Below are 26,158 nucleotides of genomic sequence, written 5' to 3'. Positions count from 1 at the left end.
ACATGTAATGACATTGCATCTTTTCTAATCTGAAAAGGACAGTAATTGCTGTTAATTGGAATGAGTACGTTTTCCAGATTGGTCATTTTTGTGCTCAATACCTCAGCCAGCACCATCACCTGAGGCTTACCCATTGATATGAGACCCTACAGCACACGATAGACCAAGAGATATCTTTTACAGAAAATGAGGGTCAGCACCGGGCATATGCCCATGACATCCACTGACCCTACCAGGCAACTACATTACCCAGAGCTTTGGCCTGATAGAATAAAATGTCCTGTTGAAGGCACAGCAGAAGCACCAGCTTGGAAAAACATCTTGCAAGAATAGAGTACCATCCTCTAGGATTCTATATATATCTCTCAAATCAATGATTACATGATGCTGTATCCCCAGTAGGTAAATTCATGGATCTAAGTATCAAGAGATGGAAGTAGGAGTCACCCCATTTACCATCACTCCCAGCAACCTAGTTGGGGAAATTTTTGTTTCCTATCCCCCACAACTCAGTGCTCAGGATTTTTGGAAGCCCTGATTCTTTGAGGAAAAATATTCCATTAAATTGGGGATTTTTGTTGACATTGAATAGGCAACAATGATCATTGGTTGGCAATCACAATATCATAGTCTCATGACCAGTTGCAGCAATTTGGGGGAGGGAGGAGTGGTTCACCCTACTAATGTTTCTTTTGCAAATTTCCTGAGAAGAGGGGTCTGATTAGATTCTGGAGAAGTGTCCTGGGATGTATTAGATAAACAAGTGAATCTGAACCGCCCAACGGGCGGGTCCCGGTTCCCTGGTGTGCTATTTATCTTATTTCTTCCCAGGACCTGGAGTGCTCCTTTCACGCAGGCGGCCTAAAGCTCTCAGCTGTGTGAGACCTGCCCTTGGCGGAGAGAGTGCCTTGCCCAGAGTTCTGCCCCTCCCCGAGAGCAGCCCACATCTGTGACTGGTTGAGATGGGAGTGCAAACATCTGGGCCCTCATCCCAATTTGGGTTGTCCCAGCCCTAAAGCTTCCTGTGGGACTGGTTGAAACCTGCACATTCTCTCTAGGCCCCGTCCTGCTTTCCACACTGTCCAGCACACTTTGAATGACAATTTTCATGTAAGAGTTTGCTTCCCATTTGGTGCCATCTCTGCTTTCTCGTTGGGATCAGGGTGCCATCAGAAGGCTTAAATATCTCCACTGCCCTGTGCCCACAATTTTATATTCTAGGGGCAGACGATGCTGTGCCCAGTTAGAGGTGAATTGGATTAGGAATTTCTTGAAAGAGAAAAGAGAGAGCTTGGCCTAGGGCAGCGGTTGGCAAACCGCGGCTCACGAGCCACATGCGGCTCTTTGGCCGTGCACGTACAGTGCAATTGAAACTCTGTGGCCCATGCCCAGAAGTCGGTTTTTGGCCGGGGCGAGTCTATTTTGAAGAAGAGCCGCATGTGGCTTGTGAGCTGTGGTTGCCGACCACTGGTAAAGGGGATGTGAGCAAATTATCTTTAGTCTTTCACAAGTTAAAGGCATTTCTCCTCCTCTTCTCTCCCTTCCTAATCCTCTCTTCAAGATTTTCTGGCATCAGAGGGTCTGCTGATCCCAGGGAGGCGTCCTGTGGCCACCCCATGGATATTGCCTGCCTCCTGGACATGCTAACATTTGGAGGTGCATCCCTACTTGGCATTTGGGGCTGAAGTCTGCTAAGCTGCAGGAGAGACAGGGACCCCTGTTGCACCGGAGTGGGGTGCAGTGATTGTTCTGAGCGAGAGCCATTCTGTGGTAGCCACTAGAAGCTCTCTGATGGCTCCTGGGGTCCATGCTTCCACTGGAGGCTCTCATGGAGAAGCTTCCCAGAAAGGCTCTTTTGAGATGTAGTTGGTGTGCAATCACCTTGGCCTCTGTCTGACTTGGGAGTGTGAATGCAGAACCTTCACCCAGCCTTACCTGCCCCAATGGATGAAGATAGTATATTAAAAAAATAATCCTCGCCGAAGCTAGTTTGGCTCAGTGGTAGAGCGTCGGCCTGCGGACTGAAAGGTCCCAGGTTCGATTCCGGTCAGGGGCATGTATAATACCTTGGTTGTGGGCACATCCCCAGTAGGGGGTGTGCAAGAGGCAGCTGATTGATGTTTCTCTATCATCGATGTTTCTAACTCTCTATCCCTCTTTTTTTCCTCTCTGTAAAAAATCAATAATAATAATAAAAAATCCTCACCCAAGGATATGTGTTTTTTTAAAATAGATTTTAGAGAGACAGAAACATCACTTGGTTGGCTTCCATATATTCCCCAACCGGGAACTGAACTCACAGTCTGGATATGTACCTTGACCAGAACTTGAACCCTTCGGAGGTGCTCAGGATGATGCTCCAACCAACCGAGCCACACCGGCCAGAGCAAGATAATAATGTTTTCTAAGAGAAAGTATGCTTAGTGCAGGAAATCATTTGGGGGTCATGTGTTAAATTCCTTCCTTTCTTTCCTAAAACATGATTATCCTCATATTATGGATGGGACAATCAAGGCCCAAAGTAACATAGTGAGAGAGACCTGATTTAGGGATAAAACATTGCCTGTGTCAAGGGCATCCCAAATTGTGGGCCAAAGGGACTTTGGTGTGAATGGTGTTCCCGGAGCTACACGATGCAGTGACCCTGCTGGACATAATGTGACACAGTGGGCAACTGACCCTCCATACTGGCAGCCTTACACCACGTGGAGTTCTACCAGCAGGGCACCTATGATTTTTTTTTTTTTTTACCTTGTGGACATATTGTAGTTGGTCTCTGTGCCCAGGCATAGGGGGCCGCATGACTGACAGAAATGCAGGCTGAGTTCATAGGCTGCAGAGGAATCCTGATTTGAGTTGCTTACAGGAAGCGGAGGTCTTGTCCACGTGGTTAGAAGCTCTTAAGCTTGAGGAGGGGAAGAATGAGGAAGAGAAGTGCATTGTCTGGGTCTCAGCAGCATTATGGAGTTACAGAGGTTTCTGTGTCACCAGTCCTGCATCTCCAGTCACAACATCCGGCATTTCCCTTTCACCTAGTCGCATTCTTCTCACAATTGCTTCTCCCCTCCCATCTCCCATGCCCTGATTCTGTTGTCCGTCACCTCTTGCCTATACATTGCAATACCGTGCTAATTGCTCTTCCCTTCCCCTTCCCATCTGGCCCTTCGCCACATGGTTATGACTCCTGAAGACCCTCTATCATGCCACTCTACTATCCTGCCAAATCCAAACTTGAAATGCCTATTGGTACTCAGGTGGCTAGATGCTCAGGTTTGCCTGGGACTGTGTTCATTTACTAGTACCATGTTTCCCCGAAAATAAGACCCAGCGCATGGAAAGATAAGACATCCACTGAAAATAAGACCTAGCTCAACTTTGGGAGAAAAAATTAATATAAGACACTGTCTTATTTTCGGGGAAACAGGGTATATCTGTTGTCCCAGCATAATTACTAATGGTGCCTCCTTCTATTCTTAAAAGTCCTAATTTGGGTGGTAAAAATGATATGTTTCTCCTACTCATTACTCTCTGAATGGAGCTCAAACTCCCACCTTCACAGATTGGCCTCAACTTTTCTTCCCAAATTTCCCCACCATTTCACTCAGACCCGAACCCTGCCACCTTTCCAATGGGCTTCCACCCAGCTTGAAAAACACACATTGATAGCCCAGGCTGGTGTGCGTCAGTGGTTAGAGCATCCGCTTATGCACCAAGGGGATGCAGGTTTGATTCCCTGTCAAGGGCATGTACCTTGGTTACAGGTTCCATCCCCAGCCCTGTTTGGGGCACCGGGGGAGCAACCAATTGATGTGTCTCTCTCACATTGATATTTTTCTCCTTTCCTCCCTTCCACTCTCTCTCTCTTAAAAAAAAAAAAAGAAAAAAAAAAGAAAAAGAAAAGAAAAGCAATGAAAAAATATCCTTGGGTTTGGGTGAGGATCAACAACAACAAAAATAAAATAAAACACTGTGATCATTGTTCATCCATCAAGACCTAGTTTAAGTTCCAGGCTTATGCCTCTTTCAGTGCCTGCAAAGCCTTAGTCTGGCTGACCCCCTTGTCAAGGGATCACCTCGCCTTCCTGCAATTTGCCTGTGTATTCTGGGCGGGAGGACACTCAGAGGAGCAAGTCAGGCACGGGGAGGGTATCACAGGCTGCTGCAATGGGTCACAGTAGAGACTTTGGGCAAGCGTAAGGTTGGCCAGGAAAAAAGCGGTGGGGAGGGTCCTGCTGAGGTCTGGGAAGCCACTCTTGGGGACCGGAGTCAGAGGAGTACAGAAGGTTTGTCCGGTCCTGTCAGTTTTATCCTGAATCCCGTTGAAAGCCAGCCAAGCTGAAGCTTCATTTCTCAGAAACACAGTTCCCACCCCCATAACTATACGTGTCACCCCTACCTTTCTACCTCCCAGCTCAATGCGGATTTCCCACAATAATACAACTGCTGACTGTAACACAAAATACAGGTTTCTGTATTCCTAAAATAATATTTATTTCTAGTTAACAATATGAGTCACACCTCTTCTTAAAAATACATAACATGTTCATATCTTTGCCAGGACCTTTACAAGTTTTGAGGGAGGGAGGAGAATAAGAACATAGCACTTTGGGCTGGGGGACTGGATTGGGGATCACAGAGGAGAAAGGACCTGACCAAAGCTTTACATGTTAAAAACAAACAGTATTCACGGCAGGTAAGTTTAAAAACATCAGTAGCCTGGCAGTGTGGCTCAGTGGTTGAGCACTGGCCTATGAACCAGGAGGTCACGGTTTGATTCCTGGTCAAGGCATGTGCCCAAGTTTTGGGCTTGATCCCTAGTGTGGGGCATGCAGCAGGCTCTCTTTCATCCTTAATGTTTCTATCTCTCTCTTCCTCTCCCTTCCTCTCTGAAATCAACTAAAAGTATATTAAAAACATCAATAATTTAAATACAATAATTTGTTAATTATTAAATAAAAGCCATTCCTTTGGAGGGGATGATGAGATTATCTCAGATCACTTCTTAGGAAGACGGGGGCGGGAGGTGGTAGGGGGACAATGACAAGGGACTGAGGGATGGGGTGTGGAGGGAGGAAGATGAATCAAGCATTTCTCAAGCTCTGGTTTGGTCTCAAAACAGTCAATATTTATGGGTTTGGAGTTTGGGCTTTTCTGTCCAGGTACTTCATGGCATCCTGGACCCACTTAGTCTTGGGATCAGCACAGATCTCCTTGTTCAGTTTGGTCTTGAAACTGTGGGAGAGAGGGAAAGCGATTAGAAGGATCCACTTTGAAAATTGTGTCCATTTAACCCCCGCATTTCCAGGACCATCTGCTATGGGGTGGAGGGGCTGCCATGCAGGAAGGGGACAGAGGAAGGATGGGGCTCTGGGGTTTCCTGCTGCTCTTGATGGCCCAGGTAAGACACCCTTGCTCTTTACTGGAAGGAACTGGTATGACCTGGACAAGCTTGCAGACAGAGCTAAGTGTGAAAATGCCCTGAAGTGAAAAATCTATGAATTGGATGAGAGAGTCCAATTCGGAGTCTATGATTCCAAGTAACTCAGAAGCAATTCCTGACCTCTGCCCCCTAGAAATGAACGTTTGAGTGGGGAGAGAGTGGGTGAGCTCTGCCTACTTACATCACAGCTTTCTGGCGACATCTGCTGTCGGAGATTCTTGTGTAATTTTGCAGTTTCTGATTTGGGATCTTCTTGCTGGCCATATCGAAGCAGCAGACGGTTGGGACGTTACCTGAATTTGCGGGAGAAATGAGAGAAAGGATGAACCACTAATACTATGTCGCTGTTTTTATATATTTTTATTGACTTCAGAGGGGAAGGGAGAGAGAGATAGAAACATCAATGATGAGAGAGAATCATTGATGGGCTGCCTCCTGCACGCCCCCTAATTGGGATCGAGCCTAGAACCCGGGCATGTAACTTTGACTGGAATTGAACCCATGACCCTTCAGTCCACAGGCCCACACATGCTCTATCTGCTGAGCCAAACCGGCTAGGGCTGTAACTCTGTTAAAGCATGCCTTTGGGAGGGAGGAAGGCAATTTAGGAGAAAGCAAGAAAATACAAGAGAATAAAGTAGAGTTCATCAGCTCCTGAGGTCCTATACTTCTGCCTGTGACTTGTGATCGCCTGCTGAAAGTGAGGACCTGTCACCACTGGCAACGTGTAGAAGAAGCCTGATCAGTGCAGTGCGCTCTAACTGTGTCGTTACAGGGCTATGGAGCTGTGTGCCAATCATAGGACTGTTCACCAAATGTCCCCATTCTCTGCTTTCTGGACGCATGGTACACTTGCATCTCTTGGCCACTTTTGGTTGGTTAAAGCCAGTAACTAGTTTGGACCCGTGAGTGAGAAGCCAAAGTGACAAGTGTCATTTCTGAGCTGGAGTTAGTAGTTTCCAGTGCAAGAACCCCAAGAGTTAGCTTCCCCTTTGTCACGGGAAGGAGCAAGGCTCTCTAAGGTGGCTGCTCATCAGCCTAGGATCCTGAGCGTATGAAGCAGGAGGACTAGTCCATACACCATAGACATTCTGCACGAGTAAGAAATTAACCTTTCTAGTTTCAAGTTACTGGTCCTTAGGGTTGTTTGTTACCACAGCATGCACGATCTTATTCGTATGAATAACACGCGGTACATCTAAGTCATCAGAGCATAAAGAATGAGTTGATATAAACTCCTAAATTCCCCTCCCCCCCAGCAGACTCAAAATAAGTCACCTCAAGAGATTCCCCTGGAACCTCACATCCTTCCTCTATTCCACCATTTCTGAAAGCAGTCCTGGAGTCCCGTGCAAAGTCTGGGCCTCTAATCAAGCAATTATTTTCCTTATAGCCCTACCCCAGCTGCCCACGGTGCCCACAGTAAGAGAAGGTCTTTCTTTTGTGTGCCCCTTCCCTAAACACTGTAAAGGCAGCCAGATCATAGATATGCTCTGTCTCTCTCAATACCCATGTCAGAAAGGAATGTGGGACTGACTTGGGTCTCTCTTCCACTGATTGTGAGGTTGGGCACTTCTTAGGTTAGGTTAGGGTTATAGTTAGGGTTAGGGTTAGGGTCAGGTTATCACACCACTCATGGGGCCTGGTGTGATAGTTAGTTAGGAGGTGGTCAGCTATCTGAGGGGGCTTACCTGGCTGAGCGAGCACCTGGGTGGTGAGGGCGGCCACGGTGAGCAGCAGGCACAGGAGCACTGCGGAGACCTTCATGCTGGAGAGTGCAGATGCAGCCTCAGGGTGGAAGTTATCAGTGTTTGTGCTTGCCTCAGCCTCTCGCGGGAGTTGTATCTGTGTGTGCTTGTCTCAGGCTCTCTGCTCCTCGGGCTACTATGCCTGCCTTTTAAAGAGGATAGAGAGAGTGGGAGCTTCCAGGGAAGCCTTTGTTTTTGAAAACTCATGGCCAGGTCATCGAGGGAGGACCTAAATTGATGACCAAATTCTACTTCCTGGCAAGGACTAAAGATGGGTAAGAGGCGGAAAGAAATTTGGCACATTTTTGTCCATCCTGGGACTCAGCGTGGGGAAGTAAGAGAGCTTGTGCAATGACTGAGCAAGGACGGTAATCTGAGAAGGTCATTCTCATGAGCTCTGCTTTTCCAGAGATAAAACATCTGTAGTGTGGAAAGGAGCAAGGGAACCGAAGGCATGGAGAGATGAGGAGGACTGAGAACCTTCCCCGGTCCCTGTGTTCACATGGTCTTCTGGACCTGGGAGGCCAGGTCGGGGCCTCAGACTTCTGCATGGCTCCCATCCAGATGTGGAGAGATCTCAGCAGTTCTGAACATGGCTGGCTGGCTGGAAACCTCACCCCCATTATTCAATCTAGTGGTCATAGAATCTGAGTGCCCCAGAATTTCAGTGCCATAGGACATCAGAACTGGGGAGCTCTTATTGGCCTGGGCTTTTTGGGCATTCCCCCCCAGCTTTATTGAGGAATAATAGACAAATAAATATTGTATATATTTAAGGGTTATGATGCATTGGTTTGACATGCACATAAAATGATTATCACAATCAAATTAACTCTCATGTCCATCACCTCACATAGTTACCCTCTCCCTCTTTTTTTGGTGGTGAGAACACTTAAGACCTACTCTCTTGGCAAATTTCAAGTCTATAATATGGTCACCAAGCAGTACGTTAGGTCCCAAGGACCTAGTCATCTGGAACTGCATCTTCAAAGCCAATGAGCCACGGCCACCAAGGAGCTGAGGTGAAGGACAGTCCTATCCATGTTACCTACTTTATCCTCTGCACTTATCGTAATGCTTTTTTTTTTTTTTTTTTAAAAACCAAGGAGTCAATTTCTCTTTAGCAGGCTCTATGTTATGTTTGACAAACATCTCCCCAGAAATACAAAGAGAAGCCACCGCACACCTGTTAGGATGGCTAGTGTCAAATGACAAATGTTGACAAGACTGCGGAGGAAAGCAGAGGACATGTACATTAATGCAGCCACTATGGAAAAACAGTAGGGAGGTTCCTGTGCATTTCTTAACCAGTTCTTTTAGCCCCTAAATTTTATAAATGGAATTCATAGCAAAAGCCTGTTCATCAAATACACTGTAATGGAGTGGTCTGTTTGAAGCTGAATGGGTGGCTCCCTAAACCTGTACACCCCAAGTATTCAAGGAACATGCATGAAAAACCAGAGACTTAGTTCACCCTCACTCCTGAGCACACAAGGCAGACGAGGTGCTCAATGGCTAAAAATTGCAAAGAGAAAGAGAAGAGAAGAATAAAGAGCATACATTTCCTCAGGGTATAGCATGAGGCCCTATAATAGGAGATGGTGCAAGGGGCAGAATCCGTTAATGGAGTCTTTAATGAGGTCCTTACTTAAAGTCTAAACTGTGGTGAATTGAATACTGGCATTGAAGCACTGTAGGATCCTTGCCTGGCTTTTCCTGCACGCTGGCATTTCAAATTAATTGATTGGTAAAGGTTGCACAGAGAGATGTATTGAGAGAGACTCTGAGGTCTTGCCTAGGGTTAGGCAACTAACCCAAGGTCTCAGTCCTCAGTCTCATCTAAATGCTCATGTCAATTTATGGGCACAGAATTAGGGATTCTTGCTGGCCTAGATGACCTCTAGGCTCCCATCCTATCTAATAAAAAGCTAATATGCAAATTGTCCCCTCAATCACGAGTTCAACCAGGAGTTTGACCAGGAATGGGGCCAGCCACCTGCCTGTGGCCCCTCTCTCTGGCCAGCTTCACCCTGAATCACGCCCCCCCCCCCCCCATTGGGGGCCTCTTGTCTATAATAATTGATCTCCAATTAGCTGAAAAGGGAGCAAGTAGAGGCCAGAAAACATGGCCCTTCCTTACTCTTTCCTGTCCATGGCCAGGTGAGGTGGTCTAGTATGGATTCTGGAATGAGGCTCCTGAGTTGGAATGATGGCTTGGCCACTAACTAGGTTAGTAAGTACCATGGACAACTTACTAACCACTCTCCACTAAGTTAACATGGAGAAACTTTAGAGGATTGTTGTGTGAATTAAATTAGTTAATTTACTAGTATATCTACATATATGGCACCACGTCCAGAATGGCCAGGGGTGGTTGGGGGAGGGGGGTGTGGGGCGGTGAAGGATTAAAGAAGACAGAAAAGGGAATACAGTTGAGGCTAGGTAAGACACTGTTCTTGGATGGAGAGACAGTGCCACAGCTGGCAAACCGAGTCTTTATTTTATAGTCATATCCCACGAGGCAAAGTAAGGGCATGGTCAAGATGTTTACCATGCTCTTGTGGGTTTGAGTCTATTTAATTCTATGCACTTGAGAACTCTGTTAAGCTTTGTTTTGGCAGCACTTGCTGCACCTCTCTCAGCCTATTTCACTCAGTCACCTGGGACCACAGGTTCGAACCATAAGGTCAAGCTTATAACCATAGCCTTTGGCTGTAATTGTGCTAGGAGGGCTTAGCCCTCCAAGCTGAGACCTGCACGTGGTTTTGCCACAAGAGGACAGTGCCCTCTTATTAGTCCGAGGCTTGAACTTGTCCAAATGCTGTAGTCACTCTCCACAGTATATAATGTGCTCAGAAGAGTAACCAGATTACTGGTAAAATTTCATATTTATTAGGAAATGAGACAGGTTTTGAGGGCCAGGGGATACCAGAAAAGGATTTGGCATTCTGGCCACATTGCTTCCTCCAGATCTTCTCTCCAATATTCCCACTACTCTCAAGTAAAAACATGTTACTTTAGGGTCAGTTCTCAGGATTATGAGTTGCACATGTGGGAGATGTGAAGTCTCAGAAGTGTTAGTATGAGTTTGGGATGCTCTTGGCCTTGGAGGTGTTTGGCCAACATTCATGGGAAATTATGTTCCCTGAGTAGGAATAATTTCGTAACTCTGCTGGGTTGGAGGACTCTATCAGTAAGTAACTTCATTTTTTTTTTCAGTTGTCCGCCAAGGGCTTTGGATTAATCTAAATCAGTGGTTCTCAACCTTTCTAATGCATCACCCCTTTAATACAGTTCCTCATGTGACCCCCAACCATAAAATTATTTTCGTTGCTACTTCATAACTGTAATTTTGCTACTGTAAGAATCGTAATGTAAATATCTGTTTTCCAATGGTCTTAGGCTCTATAGCAGTGGTTCTCTACAACAGTGGTTCTCAACCTGTGGGTAGCCTAGATTCTAAATGGCAAAAAATCTGTGGGAATAAACTCAATCTTTAGAAATCCAAGTTCAGCAGCTGTCCTGTCCAGCTGCCTGGCTGTCCCTAACATGTATATATATTATATGGGATGGGAGGCTAGAGGTCATCTAGGCCAGCAAGAATTCCTAATTCTGTGCTCATAAATGGACATGAGCATTCAGATGAGACTGAGACCTTGGGTTAGTTTTCTTACACCAGGCCTCTTTATCTCTCTTCCTCAGAATTCTGAAGCTGAAAAAGTTCACATACTTTCTTGTGGCTTTCCCCAGTAACACAGGTCTTTGGATGGGCTTCAAGAGGGAAATAATTAGCCATTTGACCTTTCTCTCTTGCTGGCCAGAGTTTCTTTATCTCTTCTCCATGGCCAGGGTTTCAGTGCAGAAGCTTCCTATTCTCCCCACTTGGGGCAAATGACAAAGCTGGGGCTGGGAGAACTAGCCTTACCCACAGGAGCTTTGCTGAACCCAGGAACTGGAATCAATGTACCTGCCAATTTTTAAGTCTCTGTGAATCCTCGGAGAACCACAACTCAACTAGCTTCCCTCATCGTTGTCCTCTTGCAGATGCATCCTCATTACATAAAAGTGCTGGTACTAAGAGTAGAGGAATAACAGGTATCTGCTGGACATTTCACATATTAATTCATGAAAAAATTTAGAACTTATCATTGGACAGATTCTGGTTCTACATGAACTAATGAAATAGGCATGCTTCCCACCATAGTGAAGATCCACTCTTTTTCTTGGTCTGGTGCGTAGGAAATGTGGGACCTGAGCCATGAATGACTGTAAGTGATGGTCAGGAAGTAGGTCCTTCTCTGTGAGAGAAAAATCTTATCTTCCTAAGTGTTTTCTAAGGAATGATAATTGAGTAGAAGATTAAGGTCCTGGGAAGGAGGATTCCTGCTTTGTTTTGCAGCTCTGCTCCAGATTTCCTCTCATAGTGCAAACTTATACCCAGATCAAAGAGATGTTAACACACATGATATTTCAACTCTCTAAAACTTTTTAAAAAATATAATAGGAACCTGAGACTTGGGAACTAGTAACAGGATCCCTAAGGCAATGTAGTATGTTATAGGCTGAGCTGGTTCTAGAACCTCTATCGCTTGACTCCCAATCTAGTGAAATTTTACCGAATTAGAGTCATTGGACCCAGTTTTCCCGTCTGCAAAACAGGACCAGGTAGGGGCTGCTATCTCTCTTTCTCAAGGGTCACTGAGACCATGTCTGTAGTTTCTTGCTACTTTTGGAGAAAAATGATCCCAAAGTATATGTTAGTATAAAATTCTAACAATATGTCTAGTGACTTTTTCACAGCAAAAGAAGCTATCAACAAAACAACAAAAAATCACACTGTAGGGGAAAACATATTTGCAAAAGTTATCACTGATAAAGGTTTAATCTCCAACATCTACAGGCAGCTTATGCAACTTAATAAAAGGAAGATAAATGATTCAATAAAGAAATGGGCAACAGACCTAAACAGAATCTTTTCAAAAGAAGACAGAAGGAAGGCCAAGAGACACATGAAAACATGCTCAAAGTCATTAATTATTTGAGAGATGCAAATCAAAATGACAATGCGGTACCATCTCACATCGGCCAGAATGGCTATCATCAACAAATCAACAAACAACAAGTGTTGGCGAGGTTGCGGAGAAAAAGGAACCCTCGTGCACTGCTGGTGGGAATGTAGACTGGTGTAGCCACTGTGGAGAACAATATGAAGTTTCCTCAAAAAATGGAAAATGGAACTCCCATTTGACCCAGTAATCCCACTCCTGGAATATATCCTAAGAAACTAGAAACACCAATAAGAAAGGATATATGCACCCCTATGTTCATAGCTGCACAATTTTTAATAGCCAAGATTTGGAAACAGCCTAGGTGCCTGTCAGCAGATGACTGGATCAGAAAACTATGGTACAACTACACAATGGAATACTATGCTGCCATAAAAAAGAATGAATTCTCACCATTTGCAGCAACCTGGATGGAATTGGAGAACATCATGCTAAATGAAATAAGCCAGTCAACGAGAGAAAAATACCACATGATCTCATTTATGGATAATAAAGAAAATTATAAACTGTTGAACAAAAAGGTAGATACAGAGACAGTAAAATATCAAACAGAATGTCACAAATTACAGTGGGAAGGTTAGAGAGAGGTGGGGGAGATAAGAGATCAACCGAAAGACTTGTGTGCATACATATGAGCATAACCAATGGACACAAAACTCGGGGGGGGGGTGTGAGGGCATTTATGGGAATGGGGTGGAGGGGGGCAATGATAAGAATTGTACACATATAATACCTTAATAAAAAAAATGAAAAAAAATGTCTAGCGAACAGCAAGCTCTCAATAAGCATGCTAACTTGTGCAATCTATGCAAGTCACATTATTATTGCATTTGACTTGTGTTGACTAACTTAATCTTCCCAAGAAATCTCTGAAGTAGGCATCCTAATTCAGTTCGCGTTAAAAATGAGAAAACAAAGGTAAGGATGTGAAATGACTTTCTCTGCTGTGCAACCATCTATAGAAATGAAGGCTGCTTCTCAGAGTCCATCAGAAAAACAAAAGCCCTGTTTATAAAATATTCTCACTGCAAGTTGCATCATCGTATATAATCCTCTTGGAGTGATCAGCTACAAAAGAGAACACTGAAGCATTGGATGCTGAAATAGTTCCCTGAACCATTGGTCACGGTAATGCATAGCATATGCTTCAACAATAACAAGCATGAAAATCTCAGAGACTCTTTGCAACAGATACTTGTTTTTTGTTTATGTCATGGTCTCCTCTTGGTCAAGCAGCTGAAGGTACTCTCTTCTGAGAAGTGACTCAAGGACTAGGCTTTTTGTAAATTACAGCTGTCATCTGGAACATGTAGCTTCCAAGACCCCCCAGGCAGAGGGAGAGCGGGTGGGAGATTGCGCAGGATGTTCTGGAAGAACCCGTCATGGAAGCGGCTTATATCAAATCAATCTTCATCCTGTTGGCCTGAACTCATCCTATGACTCTCGTCTAAGTGCAAAGGAGCCTGATAAATGAAGCAGAGCACAGCAATATTTGGTGAGCACTAATAGTTTCCATCACAGTCTGTCCTTGGCTCACTCTTCTCAACAGAGGTTAACACAATGAACCCATCCCTAAGACAGTCCTATGGAGTCATTGGGTCAACCAAAATGGCCAGAACCTCTGGATGGCAGATGGTCCTCTCCATCGGGTGAGTAGGACATGGATCTCCTTTGTAAAGTCACCTGTGAACTAAGAAGACAGTTATTTGCCCATTGTCTGGTTTTTAAGTTTAGACAAGACAGCATCCTCATCGATGGAGGGGAGGGTAGGAGATACCGGTGGCCAACATTCTGCAACCTTCCCGCAGCCCTTCAGGCAGATGTTGCCTAAGTCCCTCATCCTCCGAGGGCCCGTTGGCCACTCCTCATATGGAGAGAGACATTCTTCCCGGATCTCTGCAGCTGGTGAAGACTGCTTGTTGCACTAGAGCTTGGAGTTTGCTTGCAGTTTTGTACTGTCAATGGCTCTTTCTGTTTTCCAGTTCAGACTCGTTCATTGTCTTATTGGCAATGTAATACAGTTCTCTTGGTAACAGGTTTCTGATCTCTCCCTACCCAGTCAATTCCACATACTACCCTGTTTCCCCGAAAATAAGACAGTGTCTTATATTAATTTTTGCTCCCAAAGATGTGCTAGGTCTTATTTTCGGAAGATGTCTTATTTTCGGGGAAACACGGTAGCAGCCACAGCCCAAGATTCTTTCTAAATATACTTCTTTATTTCTTTTCCTGTCTTTTCCTCTCCATTCTCTCCCTTTCTCTATCTCTCTTTCCTGTTCTCTCCCTTCCTCCATCCCTTCCTCCCTTCTCTTAGTGAAGCTGGAAATGGCAAAGTTACAACATCAATCAAATTTTCCCCCTGCCACTTCATCTAGAGTTAATTTTTGAATTTTTATTACTGAAACTTTTTTCTCCCTTAAGTACCTTCTATGAAAGTGTGGGATCTAGAATAAGATGGCTTTTCCAACAATGTTGACTTTGTGGACTTTGTTCCATTTCATTTCTAGTTTAAAGCCAGTCAATTCTTTTCTTAACAAATGGAGGGGAAAAAAATTACCAACATATTGCTAATATATACTTTTAACACTTCTCCTTGGAGAGATAATTTCCGTAGATAAGACCTGATAGCTTTGACACCTTGGAATGTGAATCTCCATCTTTTCGACTTGAGATGTGAGCTTCCTTACTGCCTGCTGAAACTGCAAGTTTCCAATGCTACATATTTTAGGTTTTTAATGGCAACACATGATCATGGCACTAAATTCTCTATGAATCAAGGTTAAATTAGTCTCCAAACTCTAATGGCTTAACACAACAGAGGATTATTCTCCCATGAGACAGATCAGGGTAGACCAAGTGGTTCTCCTCAAGCAGTGACCAGTAACTTGAGGATATGCGTTACCTTTACCCAGAAACAGCTTTATGGAGCACTCCACCTCTAAGGTCAGCGTGACTTAGGAAGACAAGGCTGGAAGGATGGGTTGTTTATAGGGACTAGGTCTGGAAGTGGCTTATGTTATTTTAACCTTCACCCAATTAATTGGAATTCAGTCACATGGCCCCCCAATAAATGACATTTAGACTGGAAAGTGTAGAAGAGCACATGAACATGTGGTGGGCATTTGTAGCCTCTGCTACTTCAGCACTGGTACATATCCAGCAGCCAAATCTAGGGCATGAGGAAGCTCAAACAGAAGGCACAGGTCAAGCCCAGAGACTCCGTTGATCTGAAAGAGAGAATATCAGGAAACTTCAAAATATATCCCATCACTAGTCCACAGACATGGCTGCGAACTAGTTAAGAAGATGGAAGGGGTGCCTTCCCCACCAACACTGCATCAGAATCTTCGGCAATGTTACCTAGAAATCTGTGTTTTTATTAGTGTCTAAGCGACTGTGGATGCCAATACGAGAGTCATTTATCTGCTGTAAATCCCCTTTGACTCGGGCCCAGTCAACTTGCCCACATTTTCTAGCCACATAAGTGGTATGACCTGTCTAATCTTTGAATGCCATTCAATTTAGTGCAGTCATGTAGCAGTTTCCATTGCTGGTTGTGGTTTGGGATTTCTCTCGAATCCTCTGTACCCAAAGGATTAAGGGATTTAGAATTCCTTGAAACTGAAGAGATATGGCTTAACAAAGAGAGTGTGAGCAGATTCTGTTTGGTCTTGAGCATGCAGAGTTCATTTCTGCTTAGTGTTTGCCTGTAGCAGAGTGCTTTTGCTGCACCTCCTTACTCTAAAGCAGTGGTTCTCAACCTTTCTAGTGGCACAACCCTTTAATACAGTTATTCATGTTGTGGTGACCCCCAACCATAAAATTATTTTCGTTGCTACTTCATAACTGTAATTTTGCTATTGTTAATGAATCGTAATGTAAATATCTGTTTTCTGATATTTACATTACGATTCATTAACAATAGCAAAATTACAGTTGCCTGGTGTGCCGTAGGTGCAGACAAGACAAGAATTTTATAATTTTTCACTATTTTGTTTACTTAATATTTCATAATAAAGTAATTATAAAATACTTTCTTTGTGTTTATTTGATTCCTATTCAAGAGAATTACTTTATATATAGTCAATATAGGCACAGAGTTAAATTTTTTAACATTTTCTAATGGTGGTGTTGTTGGACCCCCCGAAGGAGACCCCTGCCCTGACCCAGGATCAGCGACGACCCAGTCAAACACAAGAGACGTCACTTGATGCAAACAGCAAGAGGATTTAATTCCAGCATGCTGGGACTTGACCTGTTACTCACGCAGGAGCAGCCAAGTCAAGTCCTGAGCAGAACTTCTTACAGGCTTATAAAGGCAAAAACCGCAAAGTTAGAACAAAGGACAAGGGGAGGGGGTCTTCCAGAAAGAGGGACAGGAATTCCTTGAGGGGAGGATAGACATTATCACAAGGAACAGGGTGGAACCGCAGCAGGACGTTGATACTACATTTAGTTTACTACCTCTAGGGGCTGAGTCTGGTGTCTGGTGCTGTGTGGCTCATACCCTGTTTTTCCTGGGGCAGTTCTAAAGGTCACATTCCCAAGGGAAGTCTGGGCTAGCAGGGGAATTTTTCTATATTATTTCTTTCAGCCTCTACATTCGCCTCTTTTTCTTTCTGGTAAGTTCTAATCTTGGAACTTTAGTCTTTATATACCCTTCTCCAAAGCTGTCTTCCTGACGAAGAGACTGATAGTGCTGTCTGAGCATTAGTACTTGTACAGTACTTATTCTCTCCCTGATGAAGGTGATTAGGCGATTCCTTGTAAGAGAAACGGGGGAAAGGCACAAGGAGTTATTCCATTGGTACAAGCCCACCAAGTTCCTTCAGGGGCAGCCAGCAGGGCTGCTTCTCCTCGAGATGGCTCCTCCGGTAGCAGGATGGTGGAGGCGCAGGACGAGGTGTAGAAAGAGTCCTTCAGAGGGTAATTAGCAGGCATCAGGCACGTCCCTTGTCCTTGTAGATCCCTGAGAGTAAGTTTCGGGTTACGACCCCACTGGCAGTGACCCTTCGCAGCGTCCAAGGAGATGTTTTTTATGTCCTGTGGGGTATCTCCAAGAGAGATGTTAACAGCAATTTCTGAATAATAAGGGGGTTCAGGGTTGAGACATAACCAACAGTCATTTGTGAGGCTGGGGTGAGTCCTTGGACAGTGAACTTCTTTACCCACACTGAGTCTCCGGGCTGGAAGGGGTGTACAGGGTCCACAGTGGGCACTGGCAGTGTATTTGGAACAAGCTTACGGGTGGCTCTCTGGGTTAACTGCAGAGCCTATAAGGACTTGAGCAAGGGAATGGTTATGAATTCTAGCTTTCAGTTTCTCCCTGACCCCAGGAAGAATGGAGGGAGGTCTACCATACACGATCTCAAAAAAGGGGGGTAACCATCCCAGTAGGAGATACACCTGGCCCATAATAGGGCGAAGGGCAGGGGGTTGGTCCAATTTTCACTGGTTTTTAGGACAAATTTAATTAAACTTTTTAGAGTTCCACTTATGCCTGTCCTAAGGCTTGAGCTTATACTTTGAGACACCTTGATACAAAGGCTGGGCTGTTATCGATCCTATGACTACTGGCAGCTTGACTCTAGGTATAATCTCCTGGAGTAATTTCTTGACTACTACAGAGGTAGTTTCTATCCTATGCTTCAACTTAATCTGAGAAGGTGTCTATAAAAACTAGCATATACTTGTACCTTAATGCTGGTGGCTTAATCTCTGTGAAACCCACCTTCTAATGCTCTCCTAGGGAATTTTCCTGGGGCCCGAATTCTCAGGGGGTCCCTCTATTCTTGCTTAGCATTTACCTGTATCTGCCTCACAGAAGTTTAGAAGTCTTGGTGGCACCTAAGTGGGTAACCTGGTATAACTGGGCAACTAATGTCCGACCTAGAGCCTCTGGGACCAGTAATCTGTCATCTGGAAGGGGCCACCAACCATCTGGTCTTTTGATGGCTTGCTTCTGTTTAGCCAATTCCTTCTCTTGTTTGGTGTAGGTCGGGGTCCGGCAGGGTTACTAAGACTTGTAAAGGCCCCACTGGTTTTTGGGCATCTTCCTTAGCAGTTTGGTCTGTGGCTCTATTTCCTCTGGCTTCAATTGTCTCCCCTTTCTGATGTCCTTTGCAGTGCACTATTGCAACTGCTTTTAGGAGTCAGATGGCCTCAAATAAGACTAAAATAATGTCCTTTCTGGCTGGAGTTGGTAATCCTCTTTCCTGGGGGACTGCACTGTGTCCCCATAGAAGGGCCTGGATTAAGGCCAAAAGTTCAGGAACTGTGCCCAAATGGTGTGGGGTCCAGGTTGACTACTGCTGCCCTTGTATATCAGATCCCATCCCGAACGTAACTGCTCTCATCTGTGAACAGTACTTTGTCTGGTGATGACGGCAGGACATCTGTCAGTACTGCGTCTGTTACCTCTATGCCATCATGAATGGGTTCCTCTGGATCATCTGGAAGCAGGCTGGCAGGGTTGATGGCCAGTGTCTTATGGAATCGGACGCAGGGCTGGTCCAGGAGAAGAGCGTGGCACTGGGTGATATTTGATATCCATCTCTCTGGAGCACCTCAAAGGAGGGCCTCAACAGCATGGGGTGTTGTCAGGGCTAGCTCCTGGCCCAGAGTCTGCTTATCTGCCCCCTTCATAGTCTCTTAGACAGATAGGCAATAGGTCTCTTCCAGGAACCTAGAGGCTGAGTGAGAATCCCTTTGGCAATGCCCCTTACCTCACTCATATAAAGGTGGAAGGGCTTCGTAACATCTGGCAAGGCTAGGGCAGGTGCTGAGATGAGAGCCTTCTTTAGCTCCTTAAAGGCCTGTTGTTCTACTTCAGTCCAATTTAGCAGCTGTGTTCCTCTAGTATGTGTTCCTTCTTAGGTCTACAGTCCTTCTTGATGTCCAAGGAAAACAGTCAGTTTGTCTGGTGGCTCCCTGGACTGATATCTTCCTAGAGGTCCCATCGGCTCTGTCAAGACTGAATAAACTGCCCAGTGCTCACCAGGAAATTAATAGCTTTGCCTCTCACTTGTAAGGTTACCCTTGGGAGCTTAATTGAAAGGAGCCCTGGTCTCGTCAGGGCTTGAGGTTAAAAACCCTTGGAATCTAAGTCTCCCTTTCTTTCAGATTGTCTCTGTCTCTTCTGGCCTCACCTTCTGTCTCTCTCCCTCTCTAATCTCTGTCCTTTCCTGTCTCTAGCTTATATCTCTCTTCCTCCCTTTCTCACATACATATTTACACTTATACATTCATATCACTTTCTCTTTCAATTTTTGTTTCTGCTTCTGTCTAAATCCTTCCCTCTCGGACTCCCAGAGTCTCTTTCTTAAGTCTCTGTTTTGTTCTTTCCCTCTCTCCCTGTTTCTCTTTCTCATCACATGCACAACTTTCATAAAAACTTTCACTATTTTACATTAGCTTTTAAACCTTCTTTCTATGTCCTTCAAAAATCTATAACCATACCTCAAATCTTCCATTATTTTAAAATATTTAGGAAAGGCAGAGGGAAGAGAGAGCAGGTCTAGCACTCTGTTCCCAGTAGCCGCTTGAATTTTAAACTGCCACATTCTTCCTACAGATAAAGATCTCAGATTCTGAAAAGACTGAAAAGGGGAACAGGAGAATTCTAACTGTGCCTTTACGTCCCCTAATAGAACACGGTGAAAAGTGTCCAAGCAGTCACGGGGGCGTTAAACCATGTTTTCACATTGTTTTAACACAATTCTAAACCTTTGTGATGAAGTCTACTTAAATCTATAAAGTAGATACACATGACTGAAACCAAAAATGATTCCTATAGTTTAAACAAAATACAAGATGCAGGTACAAGCCCAATTCAAGCTTACAATGCAATTAGAAATGATAACAACAATGGCATATGAGAAAAGCAAAACAAAACAAATTAATATGGCTATCACTTTTTCTACATTAAGAGAAAAATATATGACTTGGCTTACTTCTTCACAAGAGGCACACTATAAATTCCCAACAAATTTACTTAGGTCTGTATGAAACAATCTGGAGAGGGCTCAAGCATCATATAGATTCCTCATCTGAAAAATGAGAATAAATTAATCCTTGAGATCTTTGATCATTATTGCTTATTCTTAACACATGTAATACAGTTTAGCCTGCCATATTCTAGGCATTTAGTTACTGCAATTAACTTTTTCTAATTTAATTTATACTTAAGTAGCTATGACTCTGCTTAGCTGATATCAATGTCAAAAACTAAACATTGTAAGCAAGGCCATGGAATTACTTGCCACTCCCTGCAGATCACATTAGCATTCAAATGCAAATGAACACATTCTTTAGCTGAAGCCTCCTAGCCTTTACCATTATCAACTAAGTAGTTTCCGCCTCATGGTGGGGAATTTCAAAAGCTGCTTACAATGATTTGGGAAACCAGTTTTAATTTATCTGCTGCCTCCAGCTACTCAAACAACTCCTGGAGGTGAATGGAGGCAGGGAGCGAGCCGGTCCCAGGTGACTAAGGCGGTGCTGCCACCAGGGCGTTTTCATCTGGCAGTCCATCTGGCAGTCCGCTGCTTGCCTCTGGCTAGCGAAGGTGCCTTGGGGGAACTGGTGACCCCTACACTGCAATCACACTCCCTGAACTTTCTGACAAGCTCTTACTGATTTTAAAATTATAACTTGAGTTGACACACATACAAGGACCAAGAGGCCCACAAAATATTTTCCTTTTCCTTTAAAGATTTTACAATGTACTGTAATCATTAATTACATTAAACTTAAATGGCTAATTGAAACAAACAGTTCTGAGACCGTTCCTCCACCACTGATCAAGACTGGGTGGTGGCAGAAATAAGATTCATTTAGTTTTATGAGCTCGTTGGACAGACTTGGCAACTTTGCCAGCTCAAGCTTCCTTCTTGTAAATAGTTAACTTTAGAATTTGGTCTCTGCTTTTAATTTTTTTTTTTTTATACCACAATTGTTACAATTTCATACCTTCAAATCAATAAACATAGACATAAATATTGTTAGGTGGGCTGATACCCCTCTGATAGAGAGCAAAGCACCCCTGGGAAAAAGGAATCCCAGTGGCCACTCGGGGCGGTTTGCTAGCCGTCGGAGCACTCAGCTTTAAACAAATTAAAGGTTTCTTTCTTTCTCTCTGCTCACCTGTGGCCGGCCGAGTAAGACGGACCTGGGAGGTCCCTTTCCCAATATTCCCTTGTCAAGGAGACAACCACACTCCTTCAGCCATTTGAGGTTATTAAAAAGAACATCAATCTGGATATCAATGTATGGAATTTGGTCCGGATGCCCAGACTATCCACCGGACTCCTGTGCAGGGCCTCATGTCTATGGTCCCTGTTGAAGGCCAATCAACCCCAAATGTCGGCCATTCCAATTCACAGAGTCTCCGGAGAGTGAAGGCATCTTACAGAAACACCATAGCCTTCACCTCGTTTTTAAGTCCGGAAAATTTTTAACTATGCATTCAAGGGGGCTTAGGTGACTCTCCTTTGAGTTTCCTTGTCCCATTTTTCTCTTTCTTCCCAATTTATAAACAGTTAAGCAACAAATAATTCCAAAACAAATCCAAAAGAGTAAAAACAAAAACACTTTTACCAATTCCCACACACTCAATTGCGGCCGCACTCTCTCAACACTCACAACAACACTCATTCAGACCAGAACAACACCTGATTGCCGGGACTCTAACCCGACACCCGATTGCCGGGACTCGAACCCGACACCCGATTGCCGGGACTCGAACCCAACACCTGATTGGAGACCGCCAGCTGCCCCTGGCTCTCCTGCACCCTTGGGGCGTCCCCCAGGGTTGCAGCCTGTGGCCCTCCCGGCACGTCTACCGACCACTGTCCGGCCACTCTCACGAGTCACTGAATGGCTGACAAACCGAAAGTGTGCACCTAGAACCTGAACAGAAGCTTTCACAGACAATGAACACAACACAACACAGAACCAGACAGACAGACAATGAACACAACACAGCACAGAACCAGACAGACAAACATGGGGTACCCCTTCTTACCTCCAAGGTCAGCTCCGCGGTTGAGGGGTGGCCGCTGATCCCAGACGAGCCCCCAAGATGTTGGACCCCCCCAAAGGAGACCCCTGCCCTGACCCAGGATCAGCGACGACCCAGTCAAACGCAAGAGACGGCACTTGATGCAAACAGCAAGAGGACTTAATTCCAGCATGCTGGGACTTGACCTGTTACTCACGCAGGAGCAGCCAAGTCAAGTCCCGAGCAGAACTTCTTACAGGCTTATAAAGGCAAAAACCGCAAAGTTAGAACAAAGGACAAGGGGAGGGGGTCTTCCAGAAAGAGGGACAGGAATTCCTTGAGGGGAGGATAGACATTATCACAAGGAACAGGGTGGAACCGCCGCAGGACGTTGATACTACATCCAGTTTACGACCTCTAGGGGCTGAGTCTGGTGGTCTGGTGCTGTGTTGATAATACATCCAGTTTACTACCTCGGGGTTGAGTCTGGTGGTCTGGTGCTGTGTGGCTTATACCCTATTTTTCCTGGGGCAGTTCTAAAGGTCACATTCCCAAGGGAAGTCTGGGCTAGCAGGGGAATTTTTCTATATTATTTCTTTCAGCCTCTACAGTGTGCCTCGTGATTTTTTTCATGAAACAAGTGTGCCTTTGCCCAAAAAAGGTTAAAAAACACTGCTCTACAGCAGTGGTTCTCAACCTGTGGGTCGCGACAGATTGAGAACCGCTAGCAGGGTCGCCTAAGACCATCGGAAAACACAGATATTTACCTTACGATTCATTAACAGGAGAGGCAGAAATGGCTGCTGGACCTGGCCTGAGCATCAGCATTGGTAGCGAATTGTCACCAGTAAGTGTGCTGTCTGGTTGACTCTAAGTTGTCTAATTTCTCCTGACACCTTGAGATTTATACTAGGGCTTTGATGAGAATCCTCTGCCTTCAAGAAGCTCAAAGCCGCCAAAACTGGTTTGGCTTAGTGGTAGAGCGTTGGTCTGTGGACTGAAAGATCCCAGGTTCGATTCCGGTCAAGGGCATATACCTTGGTTGCGGGCACATCCCCGTTGGGGGGGTGTGCAAGAGGCAGCTGGTCGATGTTTCTCTCTCACCGACGTTTCTAGCTCTCTATCTCTCTCCCTTCCTCCTCTCTGTAAAATATCAATAAAATACATTAAAAAACAAACAAATAAAAAAACCCCTTCCCACCCAGAACAGGTAATCCAATTCCAGCCAGCAGCTATCTTTAAACAATGTGTTCATTTACATTTGAATGACTACACCTTTTGATAGCCCAAGGGCAAGTTTACATGTAAACAAGTTTGCTTCTCAGTTCCCAGGGCAGAAAAAAAAAGGTTTAAAATTATTAGATTTTAAAATTTATTCTTAAAAATATAAAAGTTTATTAATTAAAAAAAAAACCAAGGAAATTAAAAAACCTGATGAACGATGTTAACTGTTGATTATAATAGAATCAGAGATGTGGGAGGGGAGTGGACTGACAATTCTCGGGAAAAGGGGAGTGGTGGAAGAGACTGAACATAAACTGTGCACCTATGGATGAGGACAATGGGGGGTGGGGAAAGGGCAGAGGGTGGGGTGGGAACCTGGTGGAGGGGAGAAAAATGAGGAACTTTTGTAATGATGTGAACAATAAAGATTGATTTAAAGGAAAAAAAAAAAAAGAAGCTCAAAGCCTGAAGTGGTCAAGGGCTTGTCAATATCCTGCCTTGGATTTAGGATCCTCACCCTCCTTGCTCTTCCTCAAGATAGAAATTTTTAAGACATATGGTTCCCAGATGTGGAGGAGACTTTACAAGGTCATCTGTCAGACCCCTCCCTGATTTCTCAATGCAGGTGATGTGATGTTTGAGTTATTTTGGATTCAAGGCTTCCTCAGAAAGGGGAAAACCAGCCAGCCACAAGGTTGATGCAATAGATGAGGGGGAGACTGTTGAGTAGGGAGTGGGATGGTGAGAAAAGAAACAGACTTGAAAGAAAGAAGGTATTTGGACAAATGACTGGGGCTGATGTCAAGTCTGGTTCTGCTGAGTTGGCTACACCTGGCCCCAGCCTACCTGACGCTCCTGTCTTTCAGGTAAGCCAAACCTGTGGGCAAGTCCAAGGCCAGCAATATACTCATTCTTCTAAAACATTCTTTAAAATCCACCAATGTCAAGTTTTATCCAAAAATATGTCATGTGAAAATTACAAGTCATACATTTAAAAACACTAATTTATTTTTTAAAATTTAATAAATCTTTATTGTTCATATTATTACAATTGTTCCTCTTTTTACTCCCCAAAGCTCCCCTCCACCCGGTTCCCACACTACCCTTTGCCCTTACCTCCCCCGCACTGTCCTCATCCGTAGGTGTACGATTTTTGTCCAGTCTCTTCCCACCCCCACACCCTTTTCCCCCTGAGAATTTTCAGTCTACTCCTTTTCTCTGCCCCTGATCTATTATATTCACCAGTTTATTCTGTTCCTCAGATTTTTAATTCACTTGACTTTTAGATTCACTTGTTGATAGATATGTATTTATTGTTCATAAATTTTATCTTAACCTTTTTCTTCTTCTTCCTCTTCTTAAAGAATACCTTTCAGGGTTTCATATAAAACTGGTTTGGTGGTGATGAACTCCTCTAGCTTTTTGTTTTCTGTGAAGCTCTTTATCTGAAGCTATTCATCACTTTGACTATTTCTTGCCATTCCCATCTGGCCTGTGTAGTTTTTGTTGAGAAATCAGCTGACAATCATATGGGTGCTTCCTGTAGGTAACTAACTGTTTTTCTCTTGCTGCTTTTAATATTCTCTCTTTGTTTTTTTTGCTCTTGGCATTTTAATTATGACTAGAGGCTCGGTGCAAAAAATTTGTGCATGGGGTGGGGGTGTCCCTCAGCCCAGCCTGCACCCTCTCCAATATGAGACTCCTTGAGGGATGTCAGGCGCTCAGCCGCCCATGTGCGTGTCTTCATACCCCAGCCTTTTGCAGCTCCTCTGATTCTCCGTGTGCTTTCCTCTTTCCTTCTAGTTGTGGAATTTCCACTCAGCCAGCTTTCCTGTGGTTCTGGATGATGTTTGTTTTGTCTTTTAGTTGTAGTTTTGAAATTGTTGTGCAAGGCAGCAGTTTAGGTATTTACCTATACCACCATCTTGGTTTCTCCTAAAAACATTAGTTTCTATAATAATATTATGGTTTAATTGGGACAGCACCTCCTTAAAAATGTTTAAAAAGCATTGATTTTTGGGAGGATGTTCACAATACCACAGTGAGATATATAGGAGAGAAGCATCCCACAGTTTGGAAGAAACCCATTATTTGTGAAAAGATATATGTACTCCCATGTTCATCATAGTGTTTCTTACAATAGCCAAGATATGAAAACAACCTAAGTGTCCACTGATGGACAAATGGATGAAGAAGATCTGAGATTGTTATATATATATATAACATTTGTCTCTCTCTATCTGACTTATTTCACTTAGCATGATATCCTCTAGGTTCATACATATTGTCACAAATGGCAAGATTTCTTTTATATATATATATATATATAATGGAATATCACTCAGTCAATAAAAAAAAGAAAGAAATCTTGCCATTTGTGACAATATGGATGAACCTAGAGGATATCATGCTAAGTGAAATAAGTCAGACAGAGAGAGACAAATGCTATATGATTTCACTTGTAGTAGGTAAGTAGAATCTAAAATACAAAATAAACAAATAAAACAGAAACAAATGCATAGAGATACAGAGAACAAACTGAAGGTTGTCAGACAGGAGGAGGTGAAAAAGGCGAAGAGATTAAGAATCATTAGTTACAAAACAGTCACAGGGATGTAAAGTACAGAATAGGTATTATTGTCAACAATATTGTAATAACTATGTATGGTGTCGTATGGGT

The 26,158-nt window shown here is 44.1% G+C and overlaps 1 protein-coding gene and 1 long non-coding RNA gene across 3 annotated transcripts in view; both read right to left on the bottom strand.

The window, feature by feature from the left end:
• Window positions 1–4,464: 4,464 nt before the first annotated feature.
• LOC311611060 (C-C motif chemokine 2-like) overlaps window positions 4,465–26,158 on the bottom strand; it is a 42,188-nt gene continuing 20,494 nt past the window's right edge. The window contains exons 1-3 of one of the 2 annotated variants that reach the window (XM_084862795.1): window positions 7,132–7,378; window positions 5,622–5,733; window positions 4,465–5,232 (exon numbers count right to left, since the gene is read on the bottom strand). In XM_084862795.1, coding sequence (XP_084718921.1) covers window positions 5,127–5,232; window positions 5,622–5,733; window positions 7,132–7,207 — 294 coding nt within the window. In that variant the 5' untranslated portion in view covers window positions 7,208–7,378 and the 3' untranslated portion in view covers window positions 4,465–5,126. Of the gene's footprint in view, window positions 5,233–5,621; window positions 5,734–7,131; window positions 7,379–26,158 lie in introns of those variants that run through there. The other variant, XM_084862794.1, reaches the window with a different exon arrangement.
• Window positions 18,596–20,760, bottom strand: LOC311611065. The gene is made up of 3 exons (XR_014793057.1): window positions 19,477–20,760; window positions 18,980–19,426; window positions 18,596–18,761 (listed from the first exon to the last, which is right to left on the bottom strand). It is a non-coding gene; the product is annotated as an uncharacterized lncRNA (long non-coding RNA).

Source organism: Pipistrellus hanaki (genome assembly GCF_964339955.1).
Source record: "Pipistrellus hanaki genome assembly, chromosome: 16".
Classification (NCBI taxonomy): domain Eukaryota; kingdom Metazoa; phylum Chordata; class Mammalia; order Chiroptera; family Vespertilionidae; genus Pipistrellus; species Pipistrellus hanaki.
Note: the sequence above shows the minus strand (reverse complement) of the source record. Positions and strands in the feature narration are given on the sequence as shown.